At 39.4% G+C, this 23,517-nt stretch overlaps 1 protein-coding gene across 9 annotated transcripts in view; it reads left to right on the plus strand.

Annotated features, from left to right (window-relative positions):
• Positions 1-23,517, plus strand: part of LOC126332104 (cytochrome c oxidase assembly protein COX15 homolog) — a 95,277-nt gene that overhangs the window by 3,982 nt on the left and 67,778 nt on the right. For 3 of the 9 annotated variants that reach the window (XM_049996567.1, XM_049996606.1, XM_049996693.1), the window contains 2 exons: positions 18,368-18,502; positions 18,591-18,650. In XM_049996567.1, the coding sequence (XP_049852524.1) occupies positions 18,425-18,502; positions 18,591-18,650 (138 nt within the window). In that variant the 5' untranslated portion in view covers positions 18,368-18,424. Of the gene's footprint in view, positions 1-9,950; positions 10,057-18,367; positions 18,503-18,590; positions 18,651-23,517 lie in introns of all 9 variants that reach the window. The other 6 variants (XM_049996548.1, XM_049996573.1, XM_049996684.1 and 3 more) reach the window with 3 other exon arrangements.

Genomic DNA, 23,517 nt, shown 5'->3' on the forward strand with positions numbered 1-23,517 from the left:
TGACGTAATGATATCACACAAGACATTGGTCTTCAATTAAGCCATACCAGTGAACAGAGACAAATACGTAGTCAAATATGGTTCAAATGTGCTTGAAATATGTTAATCAGTGGAAAACATTGTATTAACAATTGGCAGTCATTTCAGTCATAACTTACTTTCTGAACACACACACACACACACACACACACACACACACACACACACACACACACACACACACACTTCAAATTCGATAAATTAATCTTACTGTAACAAATATTTTATTCTTGGAAAACACTACCAACAGTGTCATACTTCAGAATGTGAACTAAAAGTTCTAAGTGACAGATCATAATTGTAAATATAGTACAGTAATCATTTGTCTTCCAAAATCTGTATAGTGTAATGTGATTGGATAGATTAAAAAATCTACTTACCAAGCAGTGGCAGGACAACACCCCTATAAAAGAAAGATTTCATGTATGCAAGCCTTTGGAGCCAGTGGCTCCTTCTGGCAGAAAGATTGAAGGGGAAGGAAGAAGGGCAAGGAAAAATAATGCAAGGGGTTTAGGAAAAGCAGTAGAGTTCGGAAGGCACCCAGAACCCCGGCTCAGAGGAGACTGGGGATGATAAGAAAAACTCTTTATAGTCTGTACTTGTCATTGTTCTGTTTTGGCACTTAATCATGGGATGGCCCTTCTCCAGCAGAAGTCGGCGATACACGGAATGTCAATATCACACCCACACAGGTTCTTCACCTTGCGAAGTTACTGTGATCACTGATCAACCATGAAGATGTGCTGTCCATTGACAAGATAAATAATAAATTCACACAGCAGTCTTGCTCTCCTGTACAATAATGTAATGTATTATTTTATTCAGCGTAAGTGTCATTTGTTGAAAAGGCAAACATAGTGTTGCACATTACATTTCCTGAGTGATATGTAACACCATATATTTCCTCACTTAGACCAACAATCTTCTCACAAACTCAAGTACTATACTTTAGTTGTGTGTTAATGTCAGCAACAAATAATCACTTAAATAATTGCAGTATATCCCTTAGTGCGTAAAAGTCTTTATCTACTGCTATTTTATAAAGTTAATATTTTCATTTGGAGATTAGTGCTATAATTCTTGCTTTCCTTGGTCATCTACAGCCATCCACCAGTGTTAAGTTTCAGTTGTCATTAAGTATAATGCTGCTGTATGTGCACAAAAGTATTTTCTTAACTTAAATTACATCCAAACTTAACTCCTCTTGTGAAGTACGTGTTTTGTTTTGCCTATACTTAGTGTCTAATGTAATTTCATTTTTCTGTTCAAGCAGTTGCAACACAGTTGTAATACAGTATTTATTTATTTATTTATTTTTTTCAAACCTGTTACCTACCCTTAATAATGGTTTACTGCAGAATTGTTGAGCATATTCCAAGTCCCTACATAATAAATTTCCTTGAGGCAGAAAAGCAACTGTGCACAAATCAGCACGGACTTATAAGGCAAAATTCAGCTTGCCTCCTTTTCTCACATAATATCCTGGATTATGAGTAACAGGTAGATTCCATACTTGTAGACTGTAGATTGCCAAAAGGTCTTTGCCACAGTGCCCCACTGCAGACTGTTCACAAAGGTCTAAGCATACAGTGTAGGTTCTCAGATATGTGAGTGGCTCAAAGACTTATTAAACAATGAACCCAGTATATTGTTCTGGATGGCAAGTGTTCATCAGGGACATGGCTATAATCAGGAATGCCCGAGGGAAGGGTGATAGGACTGCCCTTGTTGCTTGTATACATAAATGACCTGATGAATAGGCTGAGCAACAGTTTGTGATTGCTGATGAAAGTATAGCGTACAGGAAAGTGTCATCGTGTGACAGTAGGGAGATTCCGGATGACATGGACAGAATTGTCATTTGGTGTGATGAATGACAGCTTGCTCTAAATGTAGAAAAAGCAGGTTAAAGCAAATAAGTAGTAAAAACAACCATAGAAAGTTTGAATATGATATTGATGGTGTGTCACTTGACACAGTCTTGATGATTAAATATCTAGGTGTAATGTTGCACTGTGATATGAAATATAATGGGTACATAAGGCTCGTAGTGGGTAAGGCAGATTGTAGACTTTGATTTACTGGGAGAATTTTAAGAAAGTGTAACTCCTCTCTAAAGGAGATAATGTATAGACCATTAGTATGACACATTCTTGACTCCTGCTGTTGTGTTTGGGATCCCCACCAGGTCGGATTAAAAGGAAGACATTGAAGCAATTCAGAGGCATGGTGCTAGATTTGTCTGATCAACATGTGAGAATTAATATACTGAAGAATTACCACTCATTTGGAGATCCAACAAAAAAGGCAGGACGCTAAAATTCTCTTTGAAGACTGCTTTAAAAATTACTTATGTGCGGAAGTAAAAACAGTATTTGAAGGACAATACCTTAAGCATGTTAATTATGGATAACACTCTGCACCCAGTTAGTTTATCTCAATTATCTGGCAGTGTAGAGATTGAGTATTCTCTTAAAAATACAACAGCTCTGCTCCAGCCAGTTGTTCAAGTTGCTATAGCCGCTTTTAAGTCTTATTATTTATGAATACCTTTTCATAAACTTATACATGAAATCAATGGTAAATCTTCAATGACAATAAAAAAATATTGCAATAAACAATGGCTGCAAGGCCAAAACAATTGATAATTTGGACACACAAATACACAAAAATAAGCCGACAAATTGCCACACTAATAAAGAAGAGAAAATATTTCCCAGCATCCCATACCTAGGTGTCATATCACAAAAAATTGTAAAGCTGTTCAATAAAACCAATGTAATAGTTACATTCTCCAATAAGAAGTCGTCACACTTACTAGTAGCCACATAAAAGCAGATAACCATAAATTCAACAGCATTGGAGGGTATAAAGTAACATGTCTCAGTTGTCCTGCCTAATATATAGGGAAAACAGGCAGAAATTTCAAAATGTGTTTCAAGGAAGACACAAAAGCTTTCAGATTAAACCACTTTGAAAAATTGGGTATTGCACAGCACATGCAATGCACATTGAAGCCAAGGGTAAAAATGTGTGCCCCGAGTGATGAGTTGCGCAATGACAGAATGACTAAACTAACATGTGTAGACCTCAAAACATTAAAAATGTTCTTCTTTGTACTGAGGTCTTCTCTGGCTTCCAGCCTCATTGAGTGTTGAAAACCCATGAACTTTCAACCGAGCTCTCCCACACTATTGTCAAGTGGTAAATGACTAATTTGTTGCTGTGGCCTCAGTGTTACAGAGCTGCAGTGCCGGCTGTGACATCACAGGTTTCCTCCTCTTTGCCAACTGCAATAACGTTTTTGTCCTGCATCCATCACGCTCACTTCAACATTGGGATGGCCTGGTCTTGGTCTGTGTTGAACTGCAAACCACTATCCATGTTGGAGGTGTTCTCAGATTATTTTTATTTCTACACTAGGCATTTTTGCTGGGGGCCTGAACACTGATGAGATGATGTGTTTCTTCAGGAGCCGGCTAATGTTTCCCAACACTGTGCCACAGAAAGGCAAGACTGCAAGTTTCTTGTTCATATCTTTGGTGGTGTTTTTCCTGTGTGTCGCACAAGAAATAGCCTGTGATACCTGACTGTGATTGTAGCTATTTTGGTGCAGCTGCTACTATGTCTGCCAAACTACACAATGTGGATCAATGCCAGACTGAACACAAGAAGTGCTTACACCTGTACTATGTAATGAAACATCTGTCATTATGAGGACATAGAAATTGTGGGTTGCATCATAAAAGCATGGGGACTACTCAGGAGGATGTCATTATCAGGAGAAAGAGAACTGGCATTTACGGATCGGAGCGTGGAATGTTAGATCTCTTAATCGGGCAGGTAGGTTAGAAAATTTAAAAAGGGAAATGGATAGGTTAAAGTTAGATATAGTGGTAATTAGTGAAGTTCGGTGGCAGGAGGAACAATACTTTTGGTCAGGTGAATACAGGGTTATAAATACAAAATCAAATAGGGGTAATGCAGGAGTAGGTTTAATAATGAATAAAAAATTAGGAGTGCGGGTAAGCTACTACAAACAGCATAGTGAACGCATTATTGTGGCCAAGATAGACACGAAGCATGCCTTTACTACAGTAGTACAAGTTTATATGCCAACTAGCTCTGCAGATGACGAAGAAATTGAAGGAATGTATGATGAAATAAAAGAAATTATTCAGATAGTGAAGGGAGATGAAAATTTAATTGTCATGGGTGACTGGAATTCGACAGTAGGAAAAGGGAGAGAAGAAACATAGTAGGTGGCAGGGGTAAAATACAGGGAGCAAAAGGCTATTTACAATTTGTACAGAAACCAGATGGCAGTTATGAGAGTCAAGGGGCATGAAAGGGAAGCAGTCGTTGGGAAGGGAGTGGGACAGGGTTGTAACCTCTCCCCGATTGTATTCAATCTATATATTGAGCAAGCAGTAAAGGAAACAAAAGAAAATTTAAGAGTAGGTATTAAAATTCATGGAGGAGAAATAAAAACTTTGAGGTTTGCCGGTGACACTGTAATTCTGTCAGAGACAGCAATGGACTTGGAAGAGCAGTTGAACGGAATGGACAGTGTCTTGAAAGGAGGATATAACATGAACATCAACAAAGATCATGGAATGTAGTTGAATTATGTCAGGTGATGCTGAGGGAATTAGATTAGGAAATGAGACACTTAAAGTAGTAAAGGAGTTTTGCTATTTGGGGAGGAAAATAACTGATGATGATCGAAGTAGAGAGGATATAAAATGTAGGCTGGCAAAGGCAAGGAAAGAAGAGGAATCTGTTAACATCGAGTAAAGATTTAACTGTCAGGAAGTTGTTCCTGATAGTATTTGTATGGAGTGTAGCCATGTATGGAAGTGAAACATGGATGATAAATAGTTTGGACAAGAAGAATGTGGTGCTACAGAAGAATGCTGAAGATTAGATGGGTAGATCACATAACTAATAAGGAGGTATTGAATAGAATCGGGGAGAAGAGGAGTTTGTGGCACAACTTGACCAGAAGAAGGGACCGGTTGGTAGGGCATGTTCTGAGGCATCAAGGGATCACCAATTTCGTATTGGAGGGCAGCGTGGAGGGTAAAAATCGTAGAGGGAGACCAAGAGATGAATACACTAAGCAGATTCAGAAGGATGTAGGTTGCAGTAAGTACTGGGAGATGAAGAAGCTTGTACAGGATAGAGTAGCATGGAGAGCTGCATCAAACCATTCTCAGGACTGAAGACCACAACAACCACAAACAATCGTAAAAGAAGTACTAGATATAGAAATATCTGAAAACACCATCAACAAGGACTCATGTTATAGCTCAGCACAACATGGGACCCGACCATCCCGAGGTTGAAGCGGTCGCAATGCGTGTTGGATGAAAATGTTACCACAGTTGGCAAAGAAGAGGGCACCAGGGCCATCGCAGCCAACAGTGCGTCTGTATGACTGTGAGGCCATGGCAACATGGCAGTCATTAACTACTTGACAATGGCAGAGGACTGATCAGTTGAAAGCTCACGAGTTTTAACCTCCTGGTGCGACTGGAAGCCCGAGAAGGTTTTAATAATTCATATCACAGTGAGACCATGCATTCGTACATTTTTCTTTGTTTGTTTGTTGAGTTTTTAACTCCCCCCCCCCCCTTCCTCCTCCTGTTTCATATTTCCGCACTTGATTCACGAAAATATGAAACTCAATGTCTCATTTCTCACATTAGGAAAACACTTTTCATTTCATTCAAAGAGCAGATGTAAATTATGTATTAGATTATTTGCCCCTGAAGTTGAACCCACAAGGTCTGAAATGCATTGTGTAATTTAATAAATGAAAGAAAATTGTGACTGAAGGCATTTTTATACAAACTTCTTGTGACATTTTTAATGTTTGACACCAATGTTACTGTTTTTTTACTGACTGATAAGTTTGGGGCCTTGCCTGTCTTAACAAGCCACATACATCTTTGACATCTTTTAACATAAATACTAGGTAGATTTAAGTGTGGTGACACAAGTAGAGCTGTCCACACCAACCGTTCCCTAATTACAAGTACAAAAATACACTCCTGGAAATTGAAATAAGAACACCGTGAATTCATTGTCCCAGGAAGGGGAAACTTTATTGACACATTCCTGGGGTCAGATACATCACATGATCACACTGACAGAACCACAGGCACATAGACACAGGCAACAGAGCATGCACAATGTCGGCACTAGTACAGTGTATATCCACCTTTCGCAGCAATGCAGGCTGCTATTCTCCCATGGAGACGATCGTAGAGATGCTGGATGTAGTCCTGTGGAACGGCTTGCCATGCCATTTCCACCTGGCGCCTCAGTTGGACCAGCATTCGTGCTGGACGTGCAGACCGCGTGAGACGACGCTTCATCCAGTCCCAAACATGCTCAATGGGGGACAGATCCGGAGATCTTGCTGGCCAGGGTAGTTGACTTACACCTTCTAGAGCACGTTGGGTGACACGGGATACATGCGGACGTGCATTTTCCTGTTGGAACAGCAAGTTCCCTTGCCGGTCTAGGAATGGTAGAACGATGGGTTCGATGATGGTTTGGATGTACCGTGCACTATTCAGTGGCCCCTCGACGATCACCAGAGGTGTACGGCCAGTGTAGGAGATCGCTCCACACACCATGATGCCGGGTGTTGGCCCTGTGTGCCTCGGTCGTATGCAGTCCTGATTGTGGCGCTCACCTGCACGGCGCCAAACACGCATACGACCATCATTGACACCAACGCAGAAGCGACTTTCATCGCTGAAGACGACACGTCTCCATTCGTCCCTCCACTCTCACCTGTCGCGACACCACTGGAGGCGGGCTGCATGGTGTTGGGGCGTGAGCGGAAGACGGCCTAACGGTGTGCGGGACCGTAGCCCAGCTTCATGGAGACGGTTGCGAATGGTCCTTGCCGATACCCTAGGAGCAACAGTGTCCCTAATTTGCTGGGAAGTGGCAGTGCGGTCCCCTACGGCACTGCGTAGGATCCTACGGTCTTGGCGTGCATCTGTGCGTCGCTGCGGTCCGGTCCCAGGTCGACGGGCACGTGCACCTTCCGCCGACCACTGGTGACAACATCGATGTACTGTGGAGACCTCACGCCCCACGTGTTGAGCAACTCGGTGGTGCGTCCACCCGGCCTCCTGCATGCCCACTAAACGCCCTCGCTCAAAGTCCGTCAACTGCACATACGGTTCACGTCCACGCTGTCGCGGCATGCTATAATTGTTAAAGACTGCGATGGAGTTCTGTATGCCACGGCAAACTGGCTGACACTGATGGCGGCAGTTCACAAATGCTGCGCAGCTAGCGCCATTCGACGGCCAACACCGCGGTTCCTGGTGTGTCCGCTGTGCCGTGCGTGTGATCATTGCTTGTACAGCCCTCTCGCAGTGTCCGGAGCAAGTATGGTGGGTCTGACAGACTGGTGTCAATGTGTTCTTTTTTCCATTTCCAGGAGTGTAGTTAGTACATGAACCATTTTATTCACTGATACCTTTATTAACCACATTGACTATAACAAATTTTGTTCTCTGTAATAGGTGGCTTGTGAAAATAAGCAAAGCTAGAAGCTAGGCAGCAAGTAAATAAACATTAGCTTTGGCGTTAAACATTGAAAATGTCTTTTCTACAACAATGTTATTACCAACCACAGTTAGTAAAACTGTACAAAAACTGAAACATCAGGTCTCAGCAGGCGTAGATGAAGTATCTGTCTGTGTGCTGAAATGGTGGATGTAGAGCATACAAGCTGCCGTACAAACATAATAAATGAACCATTTGCATCAAGGAATTTTCTAGGGTATTAAAAACAGCCAAGAGTTGGCCCTCTGTTAAAGGTAATGCAAAAGAAAGAAAACACTGCAGGCCAAATTCTGCGTTGTCATCATTCTGAAAAATAAATTAATCAGTTGTGAAACACAAATTAATGAGTTGATTAATAAATTCTAAGTGCCCTGTAATAGAGGTACAGAATCTGCCATAGTAGAATTTACAAAAGCAATACTAAGTGCTCTTTATGAGGATGGCTGTTTCCCAAGCATATATTATTAGATTTGTTTAAGGCTTTTGATAGTGTTAACCACAAGATTCTGCTAAATAGGCTATAACCATCAAGAGTAATAGCTGTAGCTAACGACTAGTTCTGATCATGCATAACAGATAGGGTACAAGAATAAACCTCCAGTGAACTGCTGTCAGAACCAAAACACATTAAGATAGTAGTTTCCTGGGATATAATATTAGCCATTACTGCTTCTGATTCGTATCATGGACTTTTTCGAGTCTTAATCATGGAGGAAAAGTTTACGTTACTGGTGACAGCAGCATTATCGTTGCAGAAAAAATGAGAGAACTCTCAGTGAAAGCAAAGGAAACCTTTAAAAAAGTTTACAGTTGGTGAATATGCAGTTAAGCTACATTGAACATAAAGAAAACAAATAAATGAATTTCTGTTTCAAGAGGAAAACTATTACTGGTAACATAAATGTAGGTGATACACTGATAGACTACATAACAAACAATTTCTAGGAATGATTATTTATTGTATGTTGAAATGGCCTGAGTACCAAAAGATATTTGCAAATGGATTGTTGTCATCATTTTATATCCTTAAAGCTCTGTCAGAAGTGTGTAACTGCCAGTGCTTTTCAGATAAAACTATTTTTATGCATAGTCACTTCTTAGCAAAGGAATTCTTTTCTGAGAAACAAATACATGGAATAGAACGTAGTCTTCAGTGCACAGAAAATAACCGTAAGGATAACAACAAAAATAGTAATGAGGCTCTTTGTATATATTTGCTCAGAACATTAATGATTTTAACTACACCATATTAATACATTTACCAGTGTGTTACACAGATGAAAATTAACCATGATAATTACAGCTCATGCTCATCACCATGGAACAAGATCTAGACCGAACTTACATTTACTAAGAAAGAATAAATATAAAACTATTACTACATACACAGTGACTACACTGTTTAACTATTGTTTTCATAACACCTGATGTCATGCCTACAATCGTAATGTCCGGCCGGCCATGTGTCTGAAATTTTGTGATGTAGACATTTCACTTGCTGCAACCCAAGTATGTGTGTTTAATCGGCTACCCTCTCTACATTCAGGTAATGTATCATGCTTGTGGACTGCATTGCATGTACAACTCAAAATTCCTTTTTTTGCCAAGGAATAAACTTGTTACAGCTGATATTGTGCATAGTGTTAAAGTACATTATGAAATAATGTACAAAATGTGTTCCAAGTGAATGGATAGTATAGAACTAGCTTTTTATGTAATGAGGTAATTTCTTTGAAAGATGATGAAAAGACACTGTTGTACACTAGGGATAAACCAAATAGTTTGATCAGTTTTAAACAAACTGGGCCTGCATTTGAGTGGATAGAGGGTCTAGTTCCAATCCAGCCAACCTGATTTAAGTTTTCCATGGTCTTCCTAAATTACTTCAGGCAGCTGCCAGTGTGGCTCCTAATATAAGGCCGTAGCCTCACCCATCTCATCCTTGTCAAAATAGGTATGTGACTATGTAGTTTGTTTTTTGTTCTTAAACTGTAATATCATGCATGTCCAGAATCCTTGTAAAACTGATCCCAGGATTAATAAAAATATTATGGTGCTGCCACTACCCTACTACTACTACAACATCATGCATTCTCAATTATAATCATGTAGGCTGGAGGTTTGGTAATGCAAAACTCTCAAGACTTCGATGGAGGGTGCTGCTTGAAATACATACTCAGTAGTATTTGTATGGATTGACTCCATCTATGAAATGCAAACGTGATGAAATACTGTAGGAAATAGATCTAAGGTCTCTCTGGGGAGAGAGAGTGTCAACATGTGCATTATTGGAGGGAGTCTTCTTTATTTTCCAGACAGTGATGTCTATCAGACTTGTGTATGGAAGGTCTCATTGACAGACAAATCGTGTGCATTTGTGAATGGGAAGTCACCACGAAAAAGTGTCTGCCCCTGTAAAAGGTAATAGAAATGGCACTTCACTTTCACATAAACAATATTAATTTTGAACTTCAGTGCTTTAAAATGAGTTGTGTTACTTGTGCCCATAATGGAAATATTATTGAGAAATATAAGTGGATTACTTTAAAGTTCACTAGGAAGTCTGACACTGCTGCCAAATAGACAAGTGGTATACAAATGAAGCATCATTACTTAGTTTGATGTTCCATTTATAATTTGCACAGTAAATCATTATGTTGTGGAATGAGTCATTTTACATTCTAATTGTAAATTAATTTGTAAATATGGGTACACACTGAAACTTTACGAGATTATGTTTTTTTCATTATTATTATTATTATTATTATTATTATTATTAAATATACAGATGTGAGTTAGTAATTCCTACCCACCACATTTTTACACATTACAAAACATTTTCAGTTTGTTTTCAAATTTTACTTTGCTGTCTGTCAGACATTCTGTACCTCCAGGTGAATGGACAAAATTTTAGTTACAGCAGTGTGCACCCATTTTTGTGCAGAAGTCAACCTTAATGTGTAGAAATGAATGTCCTTTTTCTCTCTGCTATTCTAACTTTATATCATTGTTCATTTTGAACTGGAGTGGTTTATTTACAACAAACATTATGTGGGACTAAATATACTGTGAAAGCAGATGTCCACAAGAAGGATGAAGGTGAGCACCACATGTATTCTTACAGCACTTTTGTGAGCGATAAAGACCTTTCTTAAAGATGATCTGCCCCGGAATATTATTCCATATGACATTATTGAATTAAAATATGTCAGGGCAATATGTGAACGACATCTACAGAATATCAAATTGATCAAGCCTGTGGAGTAACTATTTATAGTGATGTCCAATGTAATTACTTTCAGATTGCATTGGTTGAAGTGGTAAATGACAAGTTAAATGTTACTAAAGGATTAAAGGGACAGCACAGCTCTAGCCACGAAGGAGATGTGCTGCAGTATCTACGTATTAGTGTTCTTCGTTGTGAGTCAGATATGAGTGAATGTTTGACAGCTTTAATTGAGTAGGCAATTAGAGAATTCATGGGACAGATGTGTACTTTGGAAATTAAACTATGATTCTTACAATTCTGTATATAGCATTAAATGAAATAAGCAATAAGAAAGGTAGCATTTTCATACATGAAAAGTTAGTGACACTATGAAAAATGCACACAAAGTTTGAAATGTCCAGTATTCAAATTGCATTCAGAATTGTCATAATTTTACTATACAGGAAATAAGAATGTGCATCATTGTCGCATTAATTATTTCATGGTGTATGTAAACAGTCTTTTTGTTGTGTTCCATTTATTAATGTATTGCAGTAGGAAGCTTGTGCTACTGGTTGAGAGTGTTAATACATTGACAGTAATAGATAAGTTTATTTATTACTATTTTTAATTGGTTTCATACATTAGGGTCAAAGATAGACAACAGATACTATCCGGTTTCTGTACAATGAGAATTATTTGTTTTACTTGTGGAATTACCTCAAAATATTGTTTCATATGACATAGTGAATGGATGTGTGAAAGTAAACTAACTTTCTGGTGATTTCACAACAAAAACGAGCAATCATATACAGTGCAGATGTCGCTGAAATTGTAAAATTACAATGAACCAATCAATAACATTTGTGAAAAGTTCATTTGCTATTCCTTCTGTTAATGTGGGTCTACTGGGATTGATTTAGGGTAAGAGGTACAAAATGAAGTATGAAATTCGCAGTGAGTGAGGAAATCGATAGCTAGAGTTCACAATGGACAACTACTCCTCCATGATGGATACCATGCTTAAAAACCAAACAACATCGTCTCTTTATGTGGACCTCCCCAGATGGACATTATGAAAATTAAATTGACTATATCCTTATTTATAAGAGATGGAGAACCTCTTACCGCAAAGTGAAAACAAAACTAGTGTCAAATGCAGATCTGATCACCATCTACTGTGGGCCTACATCAGAATTAAGCTGAATAAACCAGTGGCGGAAATGAAGTTGAAAAGGCTGGCAGCAGCTGACCCAGTTATATTCCAAGAAGTACTTTGAAGAATTGGACTTCCTGACCTAGAGAGAAATTGCAACATAACTTGAATAAGAACAGGAAAATAGATCACAGGTGTAACAAACAAAATCCCAAAGATGAACACGATGGTGAAGTGATAACACTAGATGTTAAATGAAACTTTGGCTTTGATTGAAAGGTGACTTAACATCCGGCTTACAGTCATAGATCCAGGACAATGAGAACAAATTATGAAAAAAGTGAATAATGAAATTAAACATACTTGTAGGAAAGACAAAAATGATCAAATTAACCAAGTTTCCGTACAGCTCAAACTCAGTGCAACAGAGAACCACAGCTCAGAACTATGACAAGGTGAAGCGCTTGGCACGGGTGTGGGAGTTTTCACTCGGGACTAAGGTTATTAAAGACAACTAAGGGAATATCATAACAGATGCCAAAGGTATTGCTAAAGTGTGGAGTGAATACTGCCTCAACCTGTTTGCTGAAGACGCACAACCAATGTCAAGATACCAGAGCACAACGGACACTGTAAAAGTTGTAGAATCAGAGGGCACCAGGCCAGATTGGAATTAGTGCTGAAGTCCTAAGAAAACGTGGCTAACATGGGTGTGGGCCTCACACATAGGTTATGTCAAAAGATCTGGATGTCTGCAAATTGACTGGATCAATGGTGCCTCTCCATTTTCATACCACAATTCAAGAAAGATTCTCCAATTGAGTATACAAACTGTAGAACAGTAGCCTTTATTTCCCGTGCAGTAAAACGATGCTCACTATATGGAATGAGAGGCTGAAGCCCTTCCTACGTCCACAATTATCAGCTGAACAAACTGGATTTATTCCCTGCAAGGGAACTCGTGAGAAGATCCTAAATGTCTGTCAGCTCATAGAGAAGGTAGGAAAGTATAATACTGAAATGTTCATGTGTTTCATGGATTACAAGAAAGCTTTCAACAAGATGAAATAGTCAAAGCTGTGGACTATCTTCATTGATGTGGATACGCCGAGACACCTAGTATACCTGATACGGAAACTGTACTTTTCGAACATAGTGACGGTAAGAATCGGTAACACCTCATATATTTTTCCTACTAATGCTGGCATAAGACAAGGATGTATTATCTCTCCACTATTGTTCAGTGCATGTAGTGAGCACAGTATAAGAGATATTCTTGAAGAATGGTACAATGTGTCATTATTGTCAGCGTCAGAAAAGTCAACAGTCTCAAGAAGGCGGGTGACACTCTGAAAATTGCAACAGATGAGCATGAACTGAGAACTGTCATGTGAAAGTTGGCTAAATGAAGCAGAGAATAAGGTCTTCAAATCAACAATATAAAGACCAAAGTGATGATTGCAGATTGTCCTAATGACAACAGGCCTGATTTAACAGATATTGCTGGTTAGGAGGTCATCAGCCAGTTTGAAGGTCTCTTGTCACTGATACTGGAGATTGTGAGAAATTCAACAGCAAAACTTGCTCACAACAGGGATGCCTCTGTCACTGTCAAGGGAGGAGGATGTTGTTGTTGTTGTTGTTGTTGTTGTTGTTGTTGTTGTCGTCTTCAGTCCTGAGACTGGTTTGATGCAGCTCTCCATGCCACTCTATCCTGTGCAAGCCTCTTCATCTCCCAGTACATACTGCAACCTACATCCTTCTGAATCTGCTTAGTGTATTCATCTCTTGGTCTCCCTATACGATTTTTACCCTCCACGCTGCCCTCCAATAGTAAATTGGTGATCCCTTGATGCCTCAGAACATGTTCTACCAACCGATTCCTTCTTCTGGTCAAGTTGTGCCACAAACTTCTCTTCTTCCCAATCCTATTCAATACTTCCTCATTAGTTATGTGATCTACCCATCTGATCTTCAGCATTCTTCTGTAGCACCACATTTCGAAAGCTTCTAATCTCTTCTTGTCCAAACTATTTATCGTCCATGTTTCACTTCCATACATGGCTACACTCCATACAAATACTTTCAGAAATGACTTCCTCACACTTAAATCAATACTCAATATTGACAAATTTCTCTTCTTCAGAAACGGTTTCCTTGCCATTGCCAGTCTACATTTTATATCCTCTCTATTTCGACCATCATCAGTTATTTTGCTCCCCAAATAGCAAAACTCCTTTACTACTTTAAGTGTCTCATTTCCTAATCTAATTCCCTCAGCATCACCCGACTTAATTAGACTACATTCCATTATCCTCGTTTTGCTTTTGTTGATGTTCATCTTATATCCTCCTTTCAAGACACTGTCCATTCCATTCAACTGCTCTTCCAAGTCCTTTGCTGTCTCTGACAGAATTACAATGTCATCGGCGAACCTCAAAGTTTTTATTTCTTCTCCATGGATTTTAACACCTACTCCAAATTTTTCTTTTGTTTCCTTTACTGCTTGCTCAATATACAGATTGAATAACATCAGGGAGAGGCTACAACCCTGCCTCACTCCCTTCCCAACCACTGCCTCCTTTTCATGCCCCTCAACTCTTATAACTGCCATCTGGTTTCTGTACAAATTGTAAATATCCTTTCGCTCCCTGTATTTTACCCCTGCCACCTTTAGAATTTGAAAGAGAGTATTCCAGTCAACATTGTCAAAAGCTTTCTCTAAGTCTACAAATGCTAGAAACGTAGGTTTGCCTTTCCTTAATCTTTCTTCTAAGATAAGTCGTAAGGTCAGTATTGCCTCATGTGTTCCAGTATTTCTACGGAATCCAAACTGATCTTCCCCAAGGTCGGCTTCTACTAGTTTTTCCATTCGTCTGTAAAGAATTTGTGTTAGTATTTTGCAGCTGTGGCTTATTAAACTGATTGTTCGGTAATTTTCAAATCTGTCAACATCTGCTTTCTTTGGGATTGGAATTATTATATTCTTCTTGAAGTCTGGGGGTATTTCGCCTGTTTCATACATCTTGCCCACCAGATGGTAGAGTTTTGTCAGGACTGGCTCTCCCAAGGCCGTCAGTAGTTCCAATGGAACGTTGTCTACTCTGGAGGCTTTGTTTCGACTCAGGTCTTTCAGTGCTCTGTCAAATTCTTCATGCAGTATCGTACCTCCCATTTCATCTTCATCTACATCCTCTTCCATTTCCATAATATTGTCCTCACGTACATCGCCCTTGTATAGACCCTCTATATACTCCTTCCACCTTTCTCCTTTCCCTTCTTTGCTTAGAACTGGGCTTCCATCCGAGCCCCTGACGTTCATACAAGTGGCTCTCCTGTCTCCAAAGGTCTCTTTAATTTTCCTGTAGGCAGTATCTATCTTACCCCTAGTGATATAAACCTCTACATCCTTACATTTGTCCTCTAGCCATCCCTGCTTAGCCATTTTGCATTTCCTGTCGATCTCATTTTTGAGACGTTTGTATTCCTTTTTGCCTGCTTCATTTACTGCATTTTTATATTTTCTTCTTTCATCAATTAAATTCAATATTTCTTCTGTTACCCAAGGATTTCTACTAGCCCTTGTCTTTTTACCTACTTGATCCGCTGTTGCCTTCACTACTTCATCCCTCAAAGCTATCCATTCTTCTTCTACTGTATTTCTTTCCCCCATTCCTGTCAATTTTTCCCTTATGCTCTCCCTGAAACTCTGTACAATCTCTGGTTCTTTCAGTTTATCTAGGTCCCATCTCCTTAAATTTCCACGTTTTTGCAGTTTCTTCAGTTTTACTCTACAGGTCATAACCAATAGATTGTGGTCAGAGTCCACATCTGCCCCTGGAAATGTCTTACAATCTAAAACGTGGTTCCTAAATCTCTGTCTTACCATTATATAATCTATCTGATACCTTTTAGTATCTCCAGGGTTCTTCCATGTATACAACCTTCTTTCATGATTCTTAAACCAAGTGTTAGCTATGATTAAGTTGTGCTCTGTGCAAAATTCTACCAGGCGGCTTCCTCTTTCATTTCTCTCCCCAAATCCATATCCACCTACTACGTTTCCTTCTCTCTCTTTTCCTACTACCGAATTCCAGTCACCCATGACTATTAAATTTTCGTCACCCTTCACTATCTGAATAATTTCTTTTATTTCATCATACATTTCTTCAATTTCTTCGTCATCTGTAGAGCTAGTTGGCATATAACCTTGTACTACTGTAGTAGGCATGGACTTCGTGTCCATCTTGGCCACAATAATATGTTCACTATGCTGTTTGTAGTAGCTTACCGGCACTCCTATTTTTTAATTAATTATTAAACCTACTCCTGCATTACCCCTATTTGATTTTGTGTTTATAACCCTGTAGTCACCTGACCAGAAGTCTTGTTCATCCTGCCACCGAACTTCACTAATTCCCACTATAGCTAACTTTAACCTATCCATTTCCCTTTTTAAATTTTCTAACCTACCTGCCCGATTGAGTGATCTGACATTCCACGCTCCGATCCATAGAACGCCTGTTTTCTTTCTCCTGATAACGACATCCTCTTGAATAGTCCCCACCCGGAGATCCGAATGGGGGACTATTGTACCTCTGGAATATTTTACCCAAAAGGACGCCATCATCATTTAATCATACAGTAAAGCTGCATGCCCTTGGGAAAAAATTACGGCCATAGTTTCCCCTTGCTTCCAGCCGTTCGCAGTACCAGCACAGCAAGGCCGATTTGGTTATTGTTACAAGGCCAGGTCAGTCAATCATCCAGACTGTTGCCCTTGCAACTACTGAAAAGGCTGCTGCCCCTCTTCAGGAACAACACGTTTGTCTGGCCTCTCAACAGAGCCCCTCCATTGTGGTTGTACCTACGGCACACCTATCTGTATCGCTGAGGCATGCAAGCCTCCCCACCAACGGCAAGGTCCATGGTTCATGGTGGAAGGATATAGATGTTTAACGCCCGTCAACAACGAGGTCATAAGAGACGGAGCACAAGCTCGGATTAGGGAAGGATGGGGAAGGAAGTCAGCCGTGCCCTTTCAAAGGAACCATCCCGCCATTTGCTTGGAGTGATCTAGGGAAATCACGGAAAACCTGAATCAGGATGGCCGGACGTGGGATTATTGGCAGGACACTTAGAAGATGCAACAAGTCCACTAAAGAGACAGCTTACACTACACTCGTTCGTCCTCTGTTAGAATATTGCTGCGCGGTGTGGGATCCTTACCAGGTGGGATTGACGGAGGCCATCGAAAGGGTGCAAAGAAGGGCAGCTCGTTTTGTATTATCGCGTTATAGGGGAGAGAGTGTGGCAGATATGATACACGAGTTGGGATGGAAGTCATTACAGCATAGACGTTTTTCGTCGCGGCGAGAGCTTTTTACGAAATTTCAGTCACCAACTTTCTCTTCCGAATGCGAAAATATTTTGTTGAGCCCAACCTACATAGGTAGGAATGATCATCAAAATAAAATAAGAGAAATCAGAGCTCGAACAGAAAGGTTTAGGTGTTCGTTTTTCCCGCTCGCTGTTCGGGAGTGGAATAGTAGAGAGATAGTATGATTGTGGTTCGATGAACCCTCTGCCAAGCACTTAAATGTGAATTGCAGAGTAGTCATGTAGATGTAGATGTAGATGAACCGTGTTCCTCCCGAATGGGAGTCCATTGTGCTAACCACATTGCACCACCTCGCTCAGTAGCATCACTGTCAGGACAGAGCTCACCCTCATCTGGCTCTAACCTCCCCTATCATGAGCTATGCAGCAGGAACTTGGATAATGAAGGTGGTGGACCATCATAGGATTCATGCTGTGGAAATGTAGTGCTATAAAAGATTACTTCGAATTCCGTGGACAGCACATCAAAGTAGTGAATCGATCCTGAGAGAGCTCTAGATCATCTTCTCAACCAAAATTTGTTAAAAAAATTTGCTCACATTGGCAAAAGTCAATGGAAAGATAAATGATAGAGGGAAAAGTCAACAGCTGAAGACCTTGAGGATGCGCACCATTACTGTGGATGAGCCAGATTAAGAGCTTGACCAGGATGGGCTTGCTGCAGCAAGTCACCGTGCCTAAGACAGAGCTCTGTGGAGACAGATTAGCAAGGCTCTGATCACACGATGCCACTATGCCCCTGCGTAGGGTTAGACTAAAGTGAGAGATGAGATAGGAGGTTATTTACGCATAGCAAGAATGTTACTTGATTGTTTGTTGCCCAGACTACTGCTTTAGCAATTACTTTCTTTGTGAAGAACTGCTTTGCTTTGAGACACTGATAAAACATCATATTTTAATGCTTTGTTGTGCTATTGATTGAAGAAGACTAATATTCTATATTTTTCCTTTTTATGATTTTCTTTCAGCAGAAAAGAGTAACAGCATTGCTTTGAATTTTGATTTTGAGGTGACACACAGTGAAAATGTTACCACTTTCAAAGAACTGCTTCAAAACTGTTTCGTCCCTCTGCTCAGCCTACCCCTTAGGTCTTTCCAGCAAGGTAAGTTATGTACTTTTAACATTAGTTTATGGAGAATATTGATTTTATTTTCTGACTAATAATGGTATTTATTTGTCCTGTTTCACAGTACATTCTAAGAAATGGATTTGGTTCACTGAAACAACAAGTTTCATTGACAGCTCATAGGGTAAGTGGCGTCTTTTTTTTTCTGTTATTCCAGTTACTAGTATGACAGTAACATAATTTTATTCAATTCGCATGAATCACTTTGACATAGTTGACTGTTAATATAATTTTGTTCAACGCACGTAAATCACTTTTGCACAGTTGATTGTTGTTACCCAAAACTTAATTTTCGTTAATTATAAGGCAACAGTACAAACAGTTCCATGAATCTTCCAAACCCCAGTTTTCCTGAATTTTCACCAAATTTAATAATGTTGACTAAGAAATATACCCACTTTTCTCTTTTTATGTTTGCTCCACATGTCCAGCAAACATTGCAGGGTTTCTGGATATGTGTTCTTATTTCCTGTAGTTTCAAAAGAAGAGATAGAAGTTTCAAATGATGATGAATTATTACATTTTTGGCCTCACAACAATGCATAAATGCAAATGCTTTTCTGTTACGTATGTGTTCTTTCGTCTCACTCCATTCACTTCATATTTTTGATCTTGTTCTTCTTCTTAGATTTGCAACCATCAGATCAGTTAACAGCAGCTCAGTATGCATTTCTGTCTTTAGCTTTGCTCTTGAGAGCGGTATGGGTGGTGCAGCTGGTATCGTCAATGATCTGGTTGATGGAATCTAGTCTCAGTCTGCCCCTTATGTTTTCCACTCTACTATCTCTTCAATGATACAATCATATCTCACCAGATGGTCAGCCCATGTGTCCCTTCTAAGTTGGGTAATTTTTGAAACATATGACTTCTCTTGCTCCACTCTGTGGTGCTCCTGTTCATTTGATATCTTGTCTACCCAGGAAATCTTGAACTTAGGGTATCATCACATCTTGAATACTGTGGTTTTGTTTTTGTCTGCTTCTCTGAGTGTGGGTTCATCGATTTGGGGTAGGGGACCAAACAACGAGGTCATTGGTCCCATGGATTAGGGATGGATAGGGAAGGAAGTCGGCCGTGCTCTTTCAAAGGAACCATCCTGACATTTTCCTGAGGTGGTTTAGGGAAATAATGGAAAACCTAGATCAGGATGGCTGGGTGTGGGTTTGAACCATCATCCTCCCAAATGTGGGTCCAGTGTGCTAACCACTGTGTCTGAGTGTCCATATTTCTCTTCTGTACAGCAAATCCAAATAAATGTGTTTATGAGATCATTCCTGTGACGTTTGTCTGTGCAACTGGTTGTAAAAAGGTTTCTTTTCTTGTTAAAAGCAGCTTTTACTTGATGGATTTGGCTTGCAATATCCTTTATTGATCTTCTGTCTGATGTAATTTTACATCCTCGATAGGCAAGGGATTGAACATTCTCCAGTCTTTCATTATTAAGCGAGCATTGGGCAATGGTGTTTTATCTACTCACCACTAAGATTTTTGTTTTTCTGTTATTAATTTTCATGTTATAAGAAGAGCTGAGAGTAGCGTCCGTCGGGATCAGCATCGTTTCTAATTACATCTAACACTACAGTATCATCAGCGAATCTCAACATGTCTATTTTCTGACGATGAATTTTAATTCCACCTATAGTCCCTATGTTCTCCATAGCTTCATCTATTGCCCTCTGAATTTATACGTTCTTCTTCTTGTTCTCCAAATCTTTTCACAGTTTCTGCACTACTGTAAGTACTTTATACCACCATCTGCCAGAATCTCGGAAAGCTGTCACTAGGCTACTGTTACAAACACTGTTTCTAAGCCTGTGGAGGCAATATATGTGTCTTCAGCCTTCCTCAGCCTTTTCTCAAGGATTAATCATAAGCCAAGTACTGCCTCTCATGTGCCTACACCTCTTCAAAAGTCAAATTGGTCTTCCATGATCATTGCATCTATCCTGACTTTGATCCATCTTAGAATGGACTTTGATCCATCTTAGACTGATACAGGTCAAGATCTTGGAGACATTTGTTACCAAATTAGGAGTCCTATAGTGTTCATGTCAGTTTGGAGATTCTTTTTGTAGTATTGACCTTGTACACATTTTTTAAAAGTCTGTTTGTTGGAGCTCTCCAGTTTTTTCACATAACTTGTATGAGGTGGAACAGTTCTTTGTGTAGCTGTTCTCCACCAGCCTTGATGATTATATATCATCAATTCCAGTGGCTTACCCAGGTTTTAGCTGCCTGACAACAAGGATGAAGTCATCATACACCATCTCCCTCTGGTTTTGGATCAACTTCCTCAGTGTTCTCCAGTTGCAGATCTTCATTATTTCCTGCATACAACTTTTTAGTGTTTCCACATTTTTCTTGCTGTTTCTGCTCATGTAATACTATACCATCTTTGTTATGGGACTCCAATGCATTTTATTTATTTATTTCCAAAGAACTGTTTAATTGATTTATAGGCACATTTCAACTTTGCTGTGCTGATCATTTCGTTCACCTCTTTGTATTGGTCCTCTAACAATTGTTGTTTATTCTTTTTTTTCTCCTGGTTGTTTTCATTCCTCAATGCTTTGTATTGCCTTTCTCCTACCTCAGCTTTGTCTTGTTTCTGCTTACGTCTTAAATTTATTTTTGTTATTGTTCTTTCTGTACTCCGTTCTTTTTTATGCTTTGTCTTCTGTGTCTTGATTGTTTAATTTGCTACTCGTAGGATGTTATATTCTGGTGTGTGTGTGTGTGTGTGTGTGTGTGTGTGTGTGTGTACACACACGAAAGCGTTGGTGTATACTTGTCCTTTTTTTCCCCCTAAGGTAAGTCTTTCCACTCCCGGGATTGGAATGACTCCTTACCCTCTCCCTTAAAACCCACATCCTTTCGTTTTTCCCTCTCCTTCCCTCTTTCCTGACGAAGCAACCTTGGGTTGCGAAAGCTTGAAATTTGTGTGTGTGTGTTTTATTGTTTTTATTGTCTCTATCAACATACCAATGCTTTCGTTTGGTAAGTTACAGATTCTTTGTTTTTAGATATATTTTTCCCACATGTAATGTTTCCTTATATATATATATATATATATATATATATATATATATAAAAGCAAAGATGATGTGACTTACCAAACAAAAGCGCTGGCAGGTCAATAGACACACAAACATACACACAAAATTCAAGCTTTTGCAACCAACAGTTGCTTCATCAGGAAAGAGGGAAGGAGAGGAAAAGACAAAAGGATGTGGGTTTTAAAGGAGTTGGTAAGGAGTCATTCCAATCCCAGGAGCGGAAAGACTTACCTTCCGCTCCCGGGATTGGAATGACTCCTATATATATTTTCTTGTTTGATAGGGGACGTCCCGCAGAGGGGTGGGTCACTTAAAAACTAAGATAAAGAAAGATGTCAGATAGAGTAGGGGGTGAAAGACAGTGCATTAAGAAGTGTCATGCAAGCTGTGAGTCAAAAATGGTAGAAGGACCAGTGTTAGCCAGTGGGTTAAAAGGAGAAGAGGGAATGAATTGTGAGAAGAATAACGTGAATGAAGAATAATAAATATAAATAAAGAAGAGTGAAGAGAGGAAGAAGGTAGAGAAAGAAGTGTAGGTGGTGGGGGACCCATAGTAGAAAAGAATAAATAGGTAAAGAAATGAAAATATAACAAAAGTTTGACAAATGGAAATGTAAGAATGGCTAAGGCGAAGGAAGGGGGGGGGGGGGGGGCGAGACCTTAGGCTGTGAAATATTTTTATATTTCCTTATAAGCACTACTTGGAGGTGAGTCCCCCATGGCATATACTGGCAGCCAATTCTGTTCGTTGTCGGTAACAATGTTTTGTATTGAATTTTCTCTTTAATGTAATTAACACAAGATACTTATATCACAGGATGTATGGAGCTGTCATGTTACAAAACACTGTTTTCTTTACCCTACAAGAGTGGTGTGCGTGAAAGAACATGAGTGTGTGTTGCATTCTGCGCAGAGAAGGAGAATACTTTGCGGAGAGCACCTCTGTGTCTGTCTCACACCACATGCTACAGTTGTTCTTCCCTCTGACACCTGGCAGGGTTGGTGTGTATTCAACATGGGGAGAGTGTTTCTGCTTCTATCTCTTTTTGAAAAATATATGCATGCAGAAAACTACAGATACTGCTTGTTAACGTAATACTTATGTTTGCTGTATGTCACCCAGAATGAAAACTACAATGACCAAATACCCTTATTGTACGTACGTACATTATGTGAAGCTCATTATTAAATATTTTATGCTCACAGTGAAGTATATACTACTGAAACAGTCTGCAGAATGATGTTAATGGCTGAAGTATCAAGCGGTATGCTATTCAGTGCTACTGTGCATCACCTCCTCACTCCCCTTCATATGTACACACCCCTCTAATTTTACCAAGACTTGACCGTCATCAGAGTATTCTGATTCTTTTCTTTAGCTTCTCAAATGTATCTCCAAAAGCTACAGTGTATTATATAGTACACAGTGTTATAACACACATCTTGGAGTCATTTTGTAATGTGTGAAAAAAAAAAATTAAAAATGCACCAACTGTTTTAAAATCATGTTGACACTCATCCGGAGAAATCAAATAATGGGTTTTGCATTATAACAGATAGCAAGTCACTCAACATACATGTGTTGATTTTGTATGTTAAGGAAATTAGAGTATATATCCAAAAATGAAAGATCAAACTGTGCAAAGTTTAATGAAAAAATAAACATATCAAAAAAATAATGGCAAGTGGTAAAATGTGACACAGGAAACCAATATAATTCTTCATAATTTGGAACTTAGGATCCTTCCTGAAGATAAGAGAATGTTGGAAGAAAGAGAAGGATAGTCAAATATGTGAAACTGGAATGCATTCTACTAATGATAATATCTGCATGGATGGAACATGCAGAAATGAATATTAATCAATGGACAGCAACAGAACAGATTTGAGATGAAGCAGCTGTACATGGTCACTTAGAAATGTGGTGACACAGAT

Source organism: Schistocerca gregaria, chromosome 1 (assembly GCF_023897955.1).
Source record: "Schistocerca gregaria isolate iqSchGreg1 chromosome 1, iqSchGreg1.2, whole genome shotgun sequence".
In the NCBI taxonomy this organism is placed as follows: domain Eukaryota; kingdom Metazoa; phylum Arthropoda; class Insecta; order Orthoptera; family Acrididae; genus Schistocerca; species Schistocerca gregaria.